At 33.6% G+C, this 13,119-nt stretch overlaps 3 protein-coding genes across 5 annotated transcripts; 2 read left to right on the top strand and 1 right to left on the bottom strand.

Annotated features, from left to right (window-relative positions):
• The first annotated feature begins 308 nt into the window (after nucleotides 1–308).
• Nucleotides 309–2,511, top strand: LOC133286037 (uncharacterized). The gene is made up of 3 exons (XM_061483377.1): nucleotides 309–476; nucleotides 589–817; nucleotides 1,943–2,511. Exons 1-3 carry the CDS (start codon nucleotides 408–410, stop codon nucleotides 2,290–2,292), a joined length of 648 nt encoding a protein of 215 aa, XP_061339361.1. The 5' UTR covers nucleotides 309–407; the 3' UTR covers nucleotides 2,293–2,511.
• A 2,715-nt stretch (nucleotides 2,512–5,226) lies between these two features.
• On the top strand, nucleotides 5,227–5,703 carry LOC133286043 (oleosin Ara h 15.0101-like). The gene has a single exon (XM_061483383.1). The coding sequence runs from the start codon at nucleotides 5,227–5,229 to the stop codon at nucleotides 5,701–5,703; it is 477 nt and encodes a 158-aa protein (XP_061339367.1).
• Nucleotides 5,704–10,271: 4,568 nt separating this feature from the next.
• LOC133285996 (AIG2-like protein D) lies at nucleotides 10,272–12,582 on the bottom strand. 3 transcript variants are annotated; one of them, XM_061483328.1, is made up of 5 exons: nucleotides 12,350–12,582; nucleotides 12,082–12,154; nucleotides 11,755–11,835; nucleotides 11,401–11,484; nucleotides 10,272–10,570 (listed from the first exon to the last, which is right to left on the bottom strand). In XM_061483328.1, the coding sequence occupies exons 1-5, from the start codon at nucleotides 12,496–12,498 to the stop codon at nucleotides 10,427–10,429; spliced, it is 531 nt and encodes a 176-aa protein (XP_061339312.1). In that variant the 5' UTR covers nucleotides 12,499–12,582; the 3' UTR covers nucleotides 10,272–10,426. The 3 variants fall into 3 exon arrangements, with proteins under 3 accessions (XP_061339312.1, XP_061339311.1, XP_061339310.1); XM_061483327.1 differs by having other exon boundaries at nucleotides 11,743–11,835; nucleotides 12,082–12,148; nucleotides 12,350–12,581; XM_061483326.1 differs by having other exon boundaries at nucleotides 11,743–11,835; nucleotides 12,350–12,577.
• Nucleotides 12,583–13,119: the final 537 nt, after the last annotated feature.

Below are 13,119 nucleotides of genomic sequence, written 5' to 3'. Positions count from 1 at the left end.
AGTCCCTAGCAAATAAAGAGGCCTATTGTGGTCCTTAAGAAATTCAAAATGAACCCATTTAGTTGAAATTGAGGTCCCTCATAAATTCTAAAAAGACCCATATTAGTCCCTAGAAAGACTAAAAGTGGATCCATTTTGAATTTCTTAGGGATGACGATGAATCTTTTTATTTGCTAGGGACTCGAGTGGACATCATGAAAATAAAAAAAATATTTACTCTTGCATTAAATTATTGGGCCGTACGTGTTGAGCCCAAACGCGGGAAACGTGTGGTCCCTTCCGCAAAGGTTTTGAAGGAAGAAAGCGGCAGAAAACCCCAAAACACGAACATCCCTTACAATCCCTACGTGAGTGATGATGATCATGCTCTCAGCATTCACAGAATATTTGATATCAATTTCACAACAATGACGAAGCGCAAGGATTTTGACCATGACTTCCCTTCAATTTCCCCCGCAACAAAATCCAGGAGACTGGTAACTGATTCTCCCCCTCTCTCATCCCTTTTTTTTTTTTAACTATTTCAGGTTCGATCAGTATATAGTTACGAATTATTTATTGTTTTCTTGGTTTAAATGAAAATTTTAGGACGGCGAGTTATGTGGTACGATGATGGAGGAAGACCTAAATGCAATGCTGAAGCAACCTTGGACCATAGATGAGGGTTCTGCTTCTGATTCTGCTTCTGCATATGTGCCAAACACGGACGAGAGAGCCCTCGTGGTTTATGACCCTACCAAAACCCCTCTTCTGAAGTCCCCAAGCACGCCCCAGTTCTCTATCGTTGTCAAGGCTGACTTGATTCCCGGTTTAAAGGGTAAATCATTCTCAATTATCTCTGGCTTTTTATTTTATTACAGGTTTGATATTGTCTTGTCCTTGGTCTATAATTTTGTGTGTATTTGATTTTGGATATATATATATATATAAGTTGTGTGTGTGTTTCGGGGAAGTTGGGTTGGGTATTGAAAATTGAAATATGTTTATGGCTTCATTGAGTTAATGATTTCGCATGACCATGATGATAATGCTCTCATCGTCGACTCAATTTTGGCTGGAAAGTAGAATTCTCAAATTTTGAATAGGTTGAAAATTTTCAAGCTTGATAATCATACATGAGATTTTATTCTATCTGATCATTCGCAACTTTTGAGAACAATCAAATCCCATGGATTGCTATTCATTAGATCTCTTCACGAAACTTATAAATATAACTAAGAGCTCTGGAGTGTTTTTGAATTTCCCTGGAGAGGATATCCAAATTATTATAGAGTTTTATAAAACATTGCTATGGAAATCAGAATCATCAAGAGCAATGGTCATTCACTGATAAGATGGTAAATGCATGGGAAATGTTGTAGAGAACTGTTATGGGTCATCCTAGATGCAGTATGTATGTGTATGTTTCTGTGATCTTTATATATCACCATTTGAAATTTCCCTGGAACCCACTCCCAATAAGAGTAATAGGTTTCTACAGACAAAATTTTGTATGCGTGAAGTGATTTTAATTTTTCTCAATATAATATTTGGTTTCTTGAATGAACTGATGGCTTGGTACAATTTTGATTACTAGTGGCATCTCATAACAGCTGCTGTTCTTCCTTGTAATTACACTGTTATGGTGAATATTGGCCATGTGAATTAATTATTAGCTATTTACAACATTCATGCTTGAAGAGCTGGGGTTTTGTTCTATTGCCTTTTTAAGTAGATTTTTTCTAGGCTGCTCATATTAAATTAGGAATTGAAAATAACTGATAAGCCTTTGGCATCGAAACTATGATCATCAGCATCGTGTTCTTTTCTAACCAACTATTCAACAAGACAAAGTTTCCACACTTCCCTGTTTTATTTATTTTTTGGGGGGTGTGGGGGGCGGGGGGATGAGGTTATTTATCTGCCTGGATATTTTTTGAACAATTCTTGCCATCTTTTGCAGATTATCTCTTGTCATGGGGTACTGTAAAGCTAGACAACCCTGTGGAAGATGAAGTGAGGAGGGAGAAGAGTTCTGAAGTAACAAAAGACTCTTTGGCTGTTGTCCCGTGGGTTGCATTCCATTCTCCTATGGCATGTGAAGAAATAGCACCAGAAGCAGGTCAACCTTTAGAGGTAGAAGAAGGTGAAATGATGGAGATGGATGAACCCTGTGTCAATAACAACTATGAGAAGGCTATGGAAATTGGTGATAAGGTGGAGGCAGCTGGACCTTCATCACCATGGCAACAACAACACTGTATGATGCCTAATCTGTTGCAGAACAATTCCACTCCAATCCATTGGTGTTAACACTCCTAACTCCCATTTTGTGTATTTGTTTCTGGTAGTTTTACGTTGCTTCAGGTTACCATTCCCTCCAATGGTATTTTATGTACATAATTATAGGAAGTTTTGGAGAACTATCGAACAAACTGCTAAAATTTCACGTAGGGCGGGTTTATATTTGTTGAGGACGCCTTGTGTATATAACTTGCTAATTTGCACCTCTCAAATACTTGCTATATATTATCTGGAAAAAGACTTTCTATATAATTGTCTTAGATCTAATATTTCGGTTAATAATTTCACATGACCATGATGATAATGCTCTCACCTTTAACTCAATCTAGGCCGGAAAGTAGAATTCTAATTGATAGGTTATTATGGGATGGAATACTTCTCAATTTTTGAGTAGGTTGGAATTTTTTGAGCTTGATAATCGTAGGGTTTTATTCTGTCATATCTTTTATAAATATAATATGAGCTCTGAAGTGTTTTTTGAATTCCCCTGGAGAGGATATCCGAATTATTAAAGTGTTTTACAAGATACTGCTATGGAAATCAGAATGATCAAGGGCAATGGCCATTTATGGAATAGAAGATAAATGCATGGGAAATGTCGTAGGGAACTGTTATGAGTCAGCCTGGATGCAGTATGTATGTGTATGTTTCTGAATTTCTTTGATCTTTATTTATATCACAACTTCATGAAATTTCCCAGCAACCCACTACCAGTGAGTCACAAAATTTTGTACTCGTGAAGTGGTTCTAGCTCTCCTTAATGTTATATTTGTAATCTACCAGTGGCATCTCATGACAAGTACAAGGAATTTAACTTAAAAAAGGCAACAGGACATAGATATCTGCTCTTCAAGCATGAAAGTTGGAAATAGGCGATCGTTGGCCAATTTACAGCATTCCCCATAATCATACTAAATTAGGAATTGAAAATAACTGATAAGCCTTTGGGACCAAAACGACTTATCTGTCATCTACTTGTTCTTTATTTTTTTATTAGTACAATACTTGTTCTTTTTTAAACTAACTATTCAACAACACCAAAGTTCTCTCATTGCCTTTTTTTTTTAAGATCAAACTCCCGTTTGTTAAACAGAAATGTAAAGCAAAAATCATGTCTGATTATTTTCATCTAGAATTAAGTTTGTTTTGAAATACACAGATCACAAAAAGTGAAAAAAATGTAATTTTTCGTTTTTTTTTTTTTTTTTTTTTTTTATCGTTAATATAAGTGACTTCTGTCTTCGAGGTGATTGATGCTTGAATACAAACACGATTTACAGCAACCCGTATAAATAAATAATAAGCAAAAGTGAATAACTTCTTTGGAAGCAAAAATTGGATTAAGTTTTTTATTTTCAGTTTTTAATAAAAATATGATATGTGTAGTTGTTTTTCATTATCCCATATTTTTTATGTGTGTTATTTTTCATCATCATTGGATATATTTTATATATTATAAAAATACAACGCCCAAATCAAAAGCCTTTCACAATGAAGCAAAGCTTTAGTCAAAGAAGATCTTTTAGCTTTTCCTTGAATCGTTGGGTTTAGACATTACTTCGGGGATCTTTAATCGTTTCCAAAAATGGCAGTATCATACCATTTTTTCTTTCTTTCAAAGAATTATATAAATTGAAGGTTGATTCCCTCGTATACACTTTGGATCGAAATAGTTTTACCAATTCCTCCTAAAAGTAAATTGATTTTTTTGGAAACCTTGATCGAATTGGATCCTTTTTCTTTCTCTATCAAAAATATAGAATGCAACTTCATCTCTGTCACAAAGCTCACCTCATCAAGCTTCTCAACATTAAAAACTACATGACATCAAGTTGCCCCTTCTACATCTCTTTGAATACTTCATCTCCAAATATACCTCACCACTTGCAAGCTGCTCGTATCTCCACAATAAATACATACATGTTAACACAAAGGTAGACATTTTCTTCTACATAAAAAAACCTGCTTGAATCAAATCTGACTTGAGCGTCGAGTGTCTTGCAGGTACACTCCCCTTGTTCCATTGAAGACCCATGGGTTAAAGCTGCTCCAACTGCAAGATGCTCTGATCCAAGGCGATTACAGACCATTTGTGTAGAGAAAGATAACATGATCGGTCCAATTGTAAAATCGGTTCTGATCACCATATTTTTTGAGGTTTTTATAATTTAGGTGTGTAAAAAAAAGTTACATATTATTAGAAAACTCTATATACCATAACCATACATATAAAAAACTTATATTGCTGTAACTTAATGATTTGTATCATTTAATGTCCGGATGTCACGAGAAGTTGATCTTTTTATGTTTGTTTTGTTGTTTTGCAAGAATTGGACTTGTCATTATTTATGTTTTTTTGGTCTATTATAAAATGAGAAGGAACATAAAAGAAAGAAGAAGAGAATCTAAATTTCATGAAAGGGAACAATATAAAAACGACTACAGAAGAACTCATTATTATTCTTCTAAAGTCTATTAAATGCAGTTATTTTTCTTACTCTCATTACATAAAGAGAAAGAATCCACGAGAATTCAAATTTCTTTAACAATACCAATATTCTCAATTAATGTGAAATAAAAGTATAATTAACTTAATTATATTATGATCAAAACAATTAGTTAATATAATCAATATGTAATGGAATCATCCACGCTGTAGAATCATCCAACTTTGTCATGTCTTCATCATAATTTGGTGAGGCAGTAATTAAGAGGCGATAGCAGACACTAGTCAGATAAAGGGTACAGGTGTTGCTTAATCTGCAACTCAATTTCATGCAAAATAGCCACGACACAATAAGCACCCTCAACTGTTGCCGCGTAATCTGTCACAAGCTCCACCTATAATGCTATATACTACTTCTCTCTTTCACTCTCATCTCATTAAACTCTCAACAACAATTCTTAGTTTGTACCTTTTGAAACCAACCACTCACACACACCATGTCTGATCAACCAAGAACAACAACAGGTTCCTATGGTTCCTATGATAACAATCCCAACATGAATAGTAGTAATAATAACTCAACCTCACGCCAAACAGTTAAGTTCTTAACTGCTGCCACTATTGGTGTCTCACTCTTGCTCTTGTCTGGTTTAATCCTCACTGGGACTGTTATAGGGTTAATCATTGCAACCCCTCTTCTTGTTCTGTTTAGTCCTATCCTTGTACCTGCTGCTATAGTCATAGCACTTGCTGCTGGTGGCTTTTTGTTCTCCGGTGGTTGTGGTGTGGCGGCGATAGCTGCATTGTCATGGATATATAACTATGTTTCTGGGAACAATCCTGCAGGTTCTGATACACTTGATTATGCTAAAGGGGTGATTACGGGTAAGGCTAGGGATGCGAAGGAAAGGGCCAAGGATTATGGAAGTTATGCTCAGGGTAGAGCTCAAGAGGCCACACAAGGGTCTTACTAATCATGCATGCGCATATGAATAGGGAAAGTTTGAGGTTAAAGGTGGCACTTGTCCCCTTTTGGATTTGCATGTTCATGTTCATGTTCATGTTCAGAACTTGTCACGTCTTGCTGTTTGTACTATCTTGTTTGCAATGTTCTATCTATGTTGTTCTGTTTTAAATCGTTCACCTTATAATTTGTGTAAGCATCATGTAATAATAAAAATCTCTTTTGTAGCTCCAATATTTGCTTGTGTTAAGAGGTATGTTTTGGATTGTTTAATTTCCTACCCTATTGCTCCTTTTTATCTTTATGTTTTTATATATTGTTGGGTTGGGAGGACAGAGAAGATAAGCAAAAATGAGACACAACAGATCATCAACTACCTCTGCATCTAAACAGGAATTAGAAAACTGGCAAAATTACCACCGAATAAGTTGGGTAATAAAAAAAGAAAAAAAAAACTAGCAAAATTATTAGCAACCACAAGTGACTTTCAAAATTCCATCTTCAAATGCCACAGTAGCAGAAATGTTATTTAAATCCGGTGCTATTTTGAAACAAGAATTGGATAACCATAAATACTAGTAATTTGTGCTCTCTCTGTATCCTGAACCTTTTGGGGGGGGGGGGGGGGGGGGGGGGGGGGGCGTCTTTGATTGCATATTCACCAGTTTCCCATGGCTTAAATTAGTCATTTTCTTTATGGTTGCTGGTGTGTGTTTATCTAGAAGTAATTGATTATATTTTCATCACGTTTCCGAGTTAATTTTGAAGGGAATTTATATTTATAAATTTTTTTGTTTACAAAAACTTTTGAAGTTAATCATATAATTCCAACTTTCTCTGGTTATAATACCAAAATATCAATTTGTGTTATTTTTTATTTTCGTGTAATATGATTTTATATGAACTGTGTGTTCCGAGGTGTGAAGTAAGAGAAAAAAAAAAATTTCATTTTCTTTTGCAAGAACGGATCTCAAGAAGAGTGAGGTTACGTTTGGAGGCTTTTTTTTTTTTTTTTTTTTTTTTACCATTGTAGCCTTTATTTCATAATTAATTATCAAATTGACCTTAATTATAAATTATTTCAAAAATTTAACTTATTTAAAAAATATAACATCTATCTATAAGTTTGACTATCAAACCTACCCGGTATCTCGGCTACGCGGGTAAACATTCATCTTTATTTCCTTCTTTCTATAAGCATTGCTCCATATAAGCACAAGGAAGGTAAGATGCTCAAATGTGGGTTTCTTTTCATTTTAGATTATCATATGAATGATCTTTTAGATTATAACTAGTCTTAAGAGGGACACCTGTTTTACAAGCTTATGAAACAGTGTTGATTGACTCAATTATTTTGTTTTGATTCATAAAATGGGTTATTAGTTAGAAATGAAAAGAAAAAGAATGTCATGATCAATAATTTTATTCTTTTGTTACTTTACAAATTTGAAGGTGCAGGTGCAGGTGCATGTCTATCCCATAGTACAGCTATACACGTTTAGATTGGCTTGTTGCTTATTTTTAAGCATTGAAGACTCTATCCTTGTGTCAAAGCTTTCCTCAAAATTTGATGAATTTCTGAAAGAGATGATTGGATTCCCCATCAATTTGCCTGGAACAACGTTTTATAGGGCAATGAAAGCTGCAAATGAAATAAGGAAAGAAATTAAAATGATTCTGAAGGATTCTGAAAAACGTTTCCCAGATGAATGTTTACCGGGTAGCCCCTTATAAATAATTCAACTATTTTTTTAGATTTTTAAAATATACCAAGGTATCCCCTTGACTACTCGAATAGGATAAAATTTTCAAAAAATACTCGGATAGAGGGGGGATACCTGGGTAGGCTTGCTGGTCAACGGTCAAACATGAGCAGATTGATGTTATGTTTTTAAACAAGGTTAAATTTTTGAAATAATTTATAACGAAGGTCAATTTGATAATTAATTATTAAATAAGGAGCAATGGTCAAAAAGCCTACGTTGGCATCATTTATGAATGATAAAAAATAATAAATGATAAATATTATAAAAGATATTAAAGAAAAGAATTATGTATAACACAAAGTATTTGTTAAATTTCGATTGAAGTTATTTTTTATCAAATAATACATAACGAATGATAGTTTTATGCTACTATAATTAAATATATTTTCTAATAAAAATAAAAATTAAAATTAAGTGTATCCCTTTTTTTTAATTTTTGTGTATTAAAAAATGTGAATTTAAAAGAGAGAGAATTCTAGTAGAACAAATTTATATTTGATGTTTTATCTTCCTTTTTAAAATATTTCAAATTTTTTTGGCGATTGTATTATTAAAAATAAAAAATAGATATATCTGCGTAGGTTTTATATTGTGATAATATATATGTTTTTCTAATTTTTATTTTATTATTTTTGAAAAGCTGAACCAAAATAAACTAAGGTGAAGTAACTCAGAGGGAAGAAACGAAGTAGATATACGAATAGTTATGGTGTGTGATAAAAGAAAGAGAATTATTTGAGAAGTACAAATGAGAATTAATAATAAAATAATTAATAAGAAACAACTTTTGTAAAGTTTAAATAAGGATGAATTTGAAAACATCATAAAAACAAAAAGGCGGAGAAGTGTAAATAGGCATATTAAACTATCAATAGCCTTACACGTACAAATATGCTGGTTGTCATATATCATTATTAATAGTTGCGGGTTATTATACATGCATATTTGCGTGTTGTGTGCACAACATTGATTTAAATCAAAACTAACTAATTACTCATGTGAGTTATACGCCATGAATTTGTTCTGACAAATGTTATGATATGATACCTTTCATGTTCCATGAACTGTTGCCTGAATTATTAGTCTTGAATTGTACTTATTGATATTCTGTACTATCAACAGTGTATATATCTATACAAACAGTACAACTCTAATCCATGAGAAGAGTCTATAGCAGGAGTTTTTTTTACCTTGTGGTTGGTTGTGCCTGGTACTTATTAGACCATTCTGCTTTGTTTCTTAATTTCTCTGATTGAAAGTGTTCTTGAGTTAATGTACAACTCTAATACATTATTTAATAATTTGTTGCTTTTATGATCCAAGTTTGTGGTGCTTCAGACTCCTAGGACCTTCGAGTAAACATTGAAAAAGACTATGCCTATACATCTGACATTATTGCAGCATCTGGCTACGAAACTTTCATGGCTCAAAGCTGGACAAAAGGAAATAGTTCTACTTGTTGCATTGTTTTGTAATTTTAGGAAAAAGTTATATATGGTAATGTTAGTGAAGCTGATAGATTCCCAAGTCTATGTGAAGACAAATAGAGGTTAGGTGGAAATGAATATGCATTGGGGGGAGGGGGGGATGGAGGAGGCAGGTAAAATTGTGTAGAGAGTGAATTTAAGATATAAGAAATCATTCATATCTCTTTTGGATGGATTGGTGACATCTTTTTTATAAAATAATAACACATGTCTCTGTTATACATATTCAGTCTTGATGACTTGAGGTGATACTCTTTTCTATTTCATCTTCTCTCTAAAACTTTTGAACAAAAGCTTATGGTGAGAAGGGGTCCATAAATGAGGCTTCATAATATAATCTGAATTTGCTATGTACATTTTATTTCAGCTTAAGTAGAGTTACAAAAAAGCCACAGGTTATTTGCGCCGCTGTGTTTCCCAAAAAAGTTAATTTCAGTTATGGGGCTCATTGAGCGGCTGATTATGGATTACATTGAAATACCCTTATAAAGTAGGACTAACATTTTTGGTCTGTTAATATAACTAAAATGAAGTTACATTGAGTTGCACATCTGGCCATTATAAGCCTTTGCACCATAAAAGGAAACAAGAATATGAAACAATCAAAGTCTGGCTCTTGAATGCTTAGTTTGCGTATGTAATATTCTAAATATGAAGTTTTCTTCGTTTTTGGGTGTTGCCATTTGCACACTTCTTTCTTAACATGGCCAATCAGACTTTACTCTTATCTTACCTGTTCTGTATTAAATCAGCTGCAACTTTTACAACTATAGAGAGTTATAAAATGTCTCCAAAAAAAAAGTGTTATAAAATGTGCAACAATATGGTAAGCAGTACATGAAACCCTATAAGACCACTGAATCCGGTGCTCATTAGCTGAGCTTTTGTTTACATTATATTGATTACTGTGCTAATCAAGAATAACCATTATTAAGCTTGGCATCATCCAGATACTATAGTTTCTTAAGCTCAGATCTTAAAGTCCCAAACTCCACCTAATTCACCCATCAATATCAGTTGGATAACTCTTTCTATTTTACAACCCAACATCCATCCATTATTAAGCTTTGACGAAAATGCTTCGAATGTAGTGCTTTGCATGGATTTGTCATGGTTCAAGAGATACAAAGTGCACCCCCAAATTCTGTAGGGCGTAAACCCTTTCCCTTCCCCACAAAAAAGGCCTCCAAGATTAGTATAAGGCATTGGGAGATTTTTATTATTTTTAGTATAAGGCCCCCAAAACAGGCATGAAACATTAGTATTTAGACTCTACAAAATAATAAAATATCGGAATACATAAATACATTACTGAAACCTTATCATTGTGAAAAAGATAGCGTTGAGATGCTTATTAAATCATCAAATGAATAATTCAAAGAGAAACTAATAATTATTAAGAGTGAATAGTATGATTCATAATTGAACCATACAACACTGCACAATCCACATAATGCAGACTCTTTACAAACTGAAAACATCAAGGCTCAAGTGGCTTATCGTCTTCTTGCTTATAGAAGGATTCATAAGTCTGAACTCTTGGCTTCGGTTCTGGCAATTCCAACTCTTGCATAAAGCCATCAGTCATCTTGACGAAATCATTCATGTGAACTTGTTTCCATTCCTTTCAAGTCAAAAAATCAGAAAGAAAATAAGAAAAACTAGAATAGGGAGGGATGCATTAGACGATAATCATATTAGCCGCGAGGGCTTTAAGATTTAACCATAAAGGAAGATGTTTTAACATTGATATAATGAAATGGCCTCCATTAAGTTAATTCCCTCCTTAACCCTAAGATCAAACTTAATGCTGTGTGACTACTAATGAGCCAAGAAGAGACTTGAAGAACAGGATAACCTCCTTTTATGCATCCCTTTAAAATCAATCATAAAATTAACCTTGATGAAACCTCAAACAAGTTTCAAGCACTTACATAGTCATAACTCTTTAGTTAACTGGTTTCAAAATCTTCACCAAAACAAAACATGAGGAAAGTGAAGGGAAACAATAAAAGGGGAGGTGCTTGATAAAATGCCATCCACCTTTTAATTTGTATGCACACAAAAAAATGCCCTTTAATTGTTCCTCAAGGAACTTGAATCGTTATGTCTGCCTGATTACTAAAATATAGACAAAACAGTCACATCTGATATAGAAATCTCCTCTCCCCCCTAACTACCCTGCGGCAGAATTTCTCATTAATCAGTAATATTATGCCCAACTTAACCCCTTTCCCTTTACCCAAAGTGCTTTGCAATGCAATTTACAGCCAACAAAGGCTTAAGTCACATTTAGCTGGCATAGTGAATAAGTTTTCCCAACACATAAAAGAAGGAAACAGAATAAATATATTTGAAGATCATTACATGATTCTCTTTTGTCCCGAAAACATGTTGCGAATTATATTAATTTTGAATTTGGCAAATGAAAAATAAGAAAGATGGCATGTTTACCTCAAAATCCCACTCTGCATATAAGTCTTGATCATTTGGGTTGCTCCAAACATAAGCGTGAACTTTTAACTTTTCAGAAGTGTCCTGTGTAAATAATTTTAGCTTTCTTATTAGGATTCTTCTGAAAGCACAGAATATTTAAAGATCATATAATGTATTTTATATTATGCCTTTGGGAAAATGTAACATGTGCCTCATTTATCAAGAGAATTTTTATTTGAACATCAAATTAGCTTTAAATGTTTCTAACAACGGTAAACTGAATAAATGCCACTTCTTCGATGCTCAATATCTTCTTGGATACATAGAAAGTCAAATAAAATACACTTGAGTTAGACTTACCATCAATAAAACCTCAACATCACTTCTAGTATATTCAATATCCTCGAATTCATCTAAAACATCTAGTTCCAATCCTGAGATGCCAAGAAGGACCTGAACAAAAAGGAAAAACAAAAGGAAGAGAAACGGTTTATCAGCTTCAATGACAGGGTAGGATTGTGATAAGCCCTTTTAGATTTGTTATAAATAACCTTAAAAAACAGGGAACCACTGCACAAAAAAACTTCGAAAGATAGATATACACATGCATGGGTATTTCAATTCTCAGGGGCAGCCAAAAAAAAAAAAAACGACAACAATATGGATGATGTTAAGGTGGTTAAAAATTCAGGGACAGACCCTGCCAGCAACTTTCTTATTCTCCACAGGCAGAATAGCGGGATAAACGCGACCTTTGATCTTAAACCTATGACTGCAACTCAAATACGAGTACGAGGTTAGAAAAGTCAAACGGCAAAAGCATGAAAAACAGTAATAACATATTATTTTTTATCTTTTAATTGTTGGCGACCCATTGTGTGTGTATATAGAAATGAAAAACACTGAAAAAATGGATTTTGATTGGGATGAGAGGGAAATTGATGAGAGAAATGGAAAGGAGACTAACAAGCCATGGAGGGTAGCAGTTGCTGATGAAGGGACGCGCTTCAAGAGGACACGGACAACATCATCGGACAAGAGGCTACCATAAACGAACACGTTGTGGGTATCGCCACTCACTCCCACTCCCATTCCACAATTCACCTTCACGCTCATCTTCTTTCCTACACCTCACTCTCACTCTCTGCCTCTGCTTCCCACTATCTCGCTCTTATAATTATTGTTATTGCCAAAATGACGTGTTGACTTGGGCTACTTCTGAGTTAAGAGATTGAGTCACACTCAGCTTTTGTTATTTTGTTTTACTAGAAGATAAATTGTGAACGTGGATATTTATGGTTACCAAAATCCGTGTCTGCTTATGATATCATATCGTTATTATTACTATAAAAAAGTGTTTATCATTTTAAATGACACAATTTATATTCTTTCACTCCTATAAAGAAGTGAGATCCACATTTTTATTTTTTTTGTCAACTCTCTTTCATACTTTATTTATCTCTTTTTCTCTCTTAAAATGACACAACTTTACATCTTTTAAAATAACACATATTTTACCCTTATTATTAATAGAATATTTATACTATTAAATTTTTCTAGTATCATTCCATTATGATTTTAATTATTATTAGATTCATTTTTGTTTCTCTTTTCCTTCAATTTTTTCTCTAATTCAATAATAATTAGAATAAAAATAGAGTGGTAAAAAAATATTTGGTAATATAAATATCCTTTCTCCTCCTCCGATTTCTTACTCGGAAGGAAGAAAAAAAAACT

The sequence above is a fragment of the Gastrolobium bilobum genome, unplaced genomic scaffold (genome assembly GCF_033153095.1).
Source record: "Gastrolobium bilobum isolate Gb01-03AN ecotype WA unplaced genomic scaffold, APGP_CSIRO_Gbil_v1 utg1863, whole genome shotgun sequence".
NCBI lineage: Eukaryota > Viridiplantae > Streptophyta > Magnoliopsida > Fabales > Fabaceae > Gastrolobium > Gastrolobium bilobum.
This window is presented reverse-complemented; position numbering and strand designations above follow the sequence as displayed.

Bases quoted from the DNA above. Each gene is read 5' to 3' on its own strand.
- LOC133286037 (XM_061483377.1), top strand. From the start codon at position 408: ATGACGAAGCGCAAGGATTTTGACCATGACTTCCCTTCAATTTCCCCC. The intron at 477-588 runs GTAACTGATTCT...TGAAAATTTTAG, and splicing joins CAACAAAATCCAGGAGACTG to GACGGCGAGTTATGTGGTAC. The intron at 818-1,942 runs GTAAATCATTCT...CATCTTTTGCAG, and splicing joins CTTGATTCCCGGTTTAAAGG to ATTATCTCTTGTCATGGGGT.
- LOC133286043 (XM_061483383.1), top strand. From the start codon at position 5,227: ATGTCTGATCAACCAAGAACAACAACAGGTTCCTATGGTTCCTATGAT.
- LOC133285996 (XM_061483326.1), bottom strand. From the start codon at position 12,498: ATGAGCGTGAAGGTGAATTGTGGAATGGGAGTGGGAGTGAGTGGCGAT. The intron at 11,836-12,081 runs GTCTGTCCCTGA...CTTTTTGTTCAG, and splicing joins ATAAGAAAGTTGCTGGCAGG to GTCCTTCTTGGCATCTCAGG. The intron at 10,571-11,400 runs GTAAACATGCCA...TTGACTTGAAAG, and splicing joins ATGCAGAGTGGGATTTTGAG to GAATGGAAACAAGTTCACAT.